The 3,051-nt window shown below is 49.0% G+C and overlaps 1 protein-coding gene; it reads right to left on the bottom strand.

The window, feature by feature from the left end:
• Positions 1 to 250: 250 nt before the first annotated feature.
• Positions 251 to 3,051, bottom strand: GSTUM_00000825001 (uncharacterized protein; the record flags this gene model as incomplete). XM_002838095.2 has 3 exons in its annotated part: positions 251 to 2,071; positions 2,135 to 2,305; positions 2,361 to 3,051. 3 exons carry the CDS (start codon positions 3,049 to 3,051, stop codon positions 1,035 to 1,037), a joined length of 1,899 nt encoding a protein of 632 aa, XP_002838141.1. The 3' UTR covers positions 251 to 1,034.

Below are 3,051 nucleotides of genomic sequence, written 5' to 3'. Positions count from 1 at the left end.
AGGAGAAACAGAGCGATGCCCTTCCCCCGTGTCCAGGAAAATCAACACGAATCGGCAGGTTCCCAGATCTTCAGTATCTAGAGGCCCCTCTTGGCTCTTCCTCTCATCCTTCTTGCCTGACTATTGACTTCTGGACGAGAGCAGTATATTCCCATACGCTGAACTCCCAGGAACACCCTCCGCTATCAATCTCATGCCGACCCGAAAATCGAGTGACGTCATATGATCACAAACAGGGCAGGGTAATGTATGATGGCCTCATTCATTTTTACTTATTTGCAACGGAAGCAGAAAAATAACACTAATACCCCATAATCAACTATAGAGAGCAAATGGAACGACTAAAATAAATCATCCGACACAAGAAAATAGTATGACGAGCTGTCAGCGAGCAAAGAAAAACCCAAAAACAAAGGGGAAATAAATGCAAATGAACGAACTCCATACTCGCAACCGGAATTCCGGACACCAAATAACCAACCACGTGGAGGGCAAGAGCAAAGGCAAACGTTGAACCCTCATACGAGACGAAAAAGAAAAAGAAAAACACCTGTTATACCAAGACGATGAACGGAAAATATTTCAAAGACAACACCATTAAGATGGAGACACCCGAAAGAAGGGGAGAATGAGGATAGAAGCTCGACAAAAATACAGTAGGTTAGGAGAATATGATAACTCTGAAGGGACAAAAGCTAACAGTGGATATAAACAGATAGTAAAGGGGATATGATAGGGAGGCAATTCAAGACTAAAACCACCTAGGCTCGCTCTATCTACCTCACTTAGGACAGTTGAGGAGAAGTTGTGGTTCGAACGGGGACAAGTGCATGAAAAAGGCCCCCAAGCGAAGAGAGGATAAACGAAGAGGATAAAACCACCGAGTAATGATAAGTAAGAAACTCCTGGTGCGCCAAACACCATGTCATCGTTGAAAGTTCAGAAAAAATCCATCAGGCACCGAGAAAAAAGCGAGAAAAAAACGCAGCTTAAAAACGCGAAGCCTCCTAAATACAATTACAGAAAAAACAATGTCACTTCGATCTCCCACCTTGTTGCCCGTCCTCAACACTAACAGCGTTTTCCTGGACGGCTCCCAAATCATGCTCATTCTCCAAAAAATCGGAATAGCTCACATGGCCGATGTGATGCTGGTGCTGGAGAGAACCAGACCTAATCGAGCCCGCCATTGCTTGGGTTTCAAATTGCTGCTCGCCCCGTTCATCCCCACCTGGAATATCATGGGAAGGCGATGTTACCAGTTGTGATTGCTGGTGTTGGTGCATCGGAGGCAAGGGGTGAGGTAATTGCTGATAAGAGGTTGCTGTCACGGGTGTTGGGGGATTGCTTGCACTTTGAGGTCCGTGGCTTGGGTGCCCGCTATGAGACCCATGGGGTGAGTGCTGGGGCTGGGTGTTTGGGCTGTATGGTGAATACATCCCGTTTACAAGCGGTGTATTAGACATTTGAGGGGGCCATCCAGCATAGGATTGCGATTGCTGGGAAATGTTAGGGCTGGTGTGAGCCCGCCGAAGGGAAGAGTGTGCAGGGGGTGGGTTAGCCCCAGGATATCCATGAGATGTAGCAATGGAATTGCGGTGCGGCGCAGGCTGTTGTTGTTGCGGGTTCACAAGGTAGTGATGGGTGTAGCTTAAAGGCAGCTGGTTTTGATCCATATACTGCTCATCGGGAACAGGGGATGTCTGCGAAACATATCCGTTCGTGCTGTAGCCTAGCCCTGCTTGTGTATTCAGGGGTTGGACGTTGGACTGGCCCCTGTTCCCACGGAAGGGATTCTGCGGCTGGATATGAGGAATCGAACCCGTGACAATGTCGGTGTTCAGCCTCGGGGCAGCTCGCAGACCTGATTCCCCATTGGCGATAATGGGCGAGAGTTGTGGCTGTCCCGGGCTTTGCGCACTCGACATCCTACGGCCCATATCCCTTAGTGCACCCGACGAAGCAATGATCGGTGAAGAAGAGTCTCCGTTCACCTTTGGGGATGGCACTTTCTGATTTGGACTCTTGACAATCTTCTCGGAAGCGGCAACAAAACATAACGTCCCAGGAGCTTTAGCAATGGTTAGCAAAGAGCATTACCCCTTGCATCCAGGTTTAAAGAAAGAATGGTTACCTAATCCACCAGAGCGATAACGCTCTTCCATCTTGGCTACACGGTATATCTCTTCTAAAAGAGGGGCTTTCTCTGGTGGGATATGAGCTGTGGCCTCTGCGGTTGCAGCTTCCAACTTCGCAACCGGGACTTTGCGACAACGCAGCATCGTCAAAAGCAATCGTAGACGTTCTTTGCACTACCGTAAGCATATTACTGGGCATAAAGTGGCAGATACTTGTCTTACCTGGTTTCATGAGGTGGTCAGGCTCTTTATGTCGTGCATTTGGTGGCCACCACGAGGGCTTACTTTCCTCGCCTCGATTGTATGGGAAGTTCGATTGCTTCTTTGGTTCTATAACCTTTATCCAGCATTTCGCGACAACCTTGCAAACGAGTTGCTGCATCTGGCGCAGCCGAGTCTCAAAAAAGGTATTGACTTCTCCCTCGTTAGTAATATCCAGCCCTTTATACTCTATCTCTTCGTGTAAAACGACATCGTTGGACTCGCCCGATGACGAATCTGCTCTTCGAACAGACCTCTTAACCGTCGATCTTCGTTTCTTTGCCGGTGTTGTCTGAAGCTCTGGTTGAACCGGGCGTTTGCGATTAGCACCATTGGCCCGGATGATTCGTCGTTGGTCTGCCGGGGGAGGTGGTAGCAGCATCCCAGAACCCCCATTCGCACGCATAGCTTTTGGAGAACTAAGAGAGTCTGAATCCTCAGGAGGGGTCGACTGTTGATGGATGGATGAGCTATCGTGGTTATCCTCGTCACCCTCGGCGTCTGCCCATTGCCCCCCGTCGATGTCCCCCTCATTTCCATCATCTTCATCCTCCATGTCGCCGTCGATATCCACTCCATTCGAACCGCGGTTTGGTGATTGGTGGTCTTTGTCATAATCGTTACGGTGATGGCGTTGGATACCTTTCTTCAT

This window comes from Tuber melanosporum, assembly GCF_000151645.1.
Source record: "Tuber melanosporum whole genome shotgun sequence assembly, scaffold_220, strain Mel28".
Classification (NCBI taxonomy): domain Eukaryota; kingdom Fungi; phylum Ascomycota; class Pezizomycetes; order Pezizales; family Tuberaceae; genus Tuber; species Tuber melanosporum.
The sequence above is the reverse complement of the archived record's forward strand: the minus strand, read 5'-3'. Positions and strand labels throughout refer to the sequence as shown.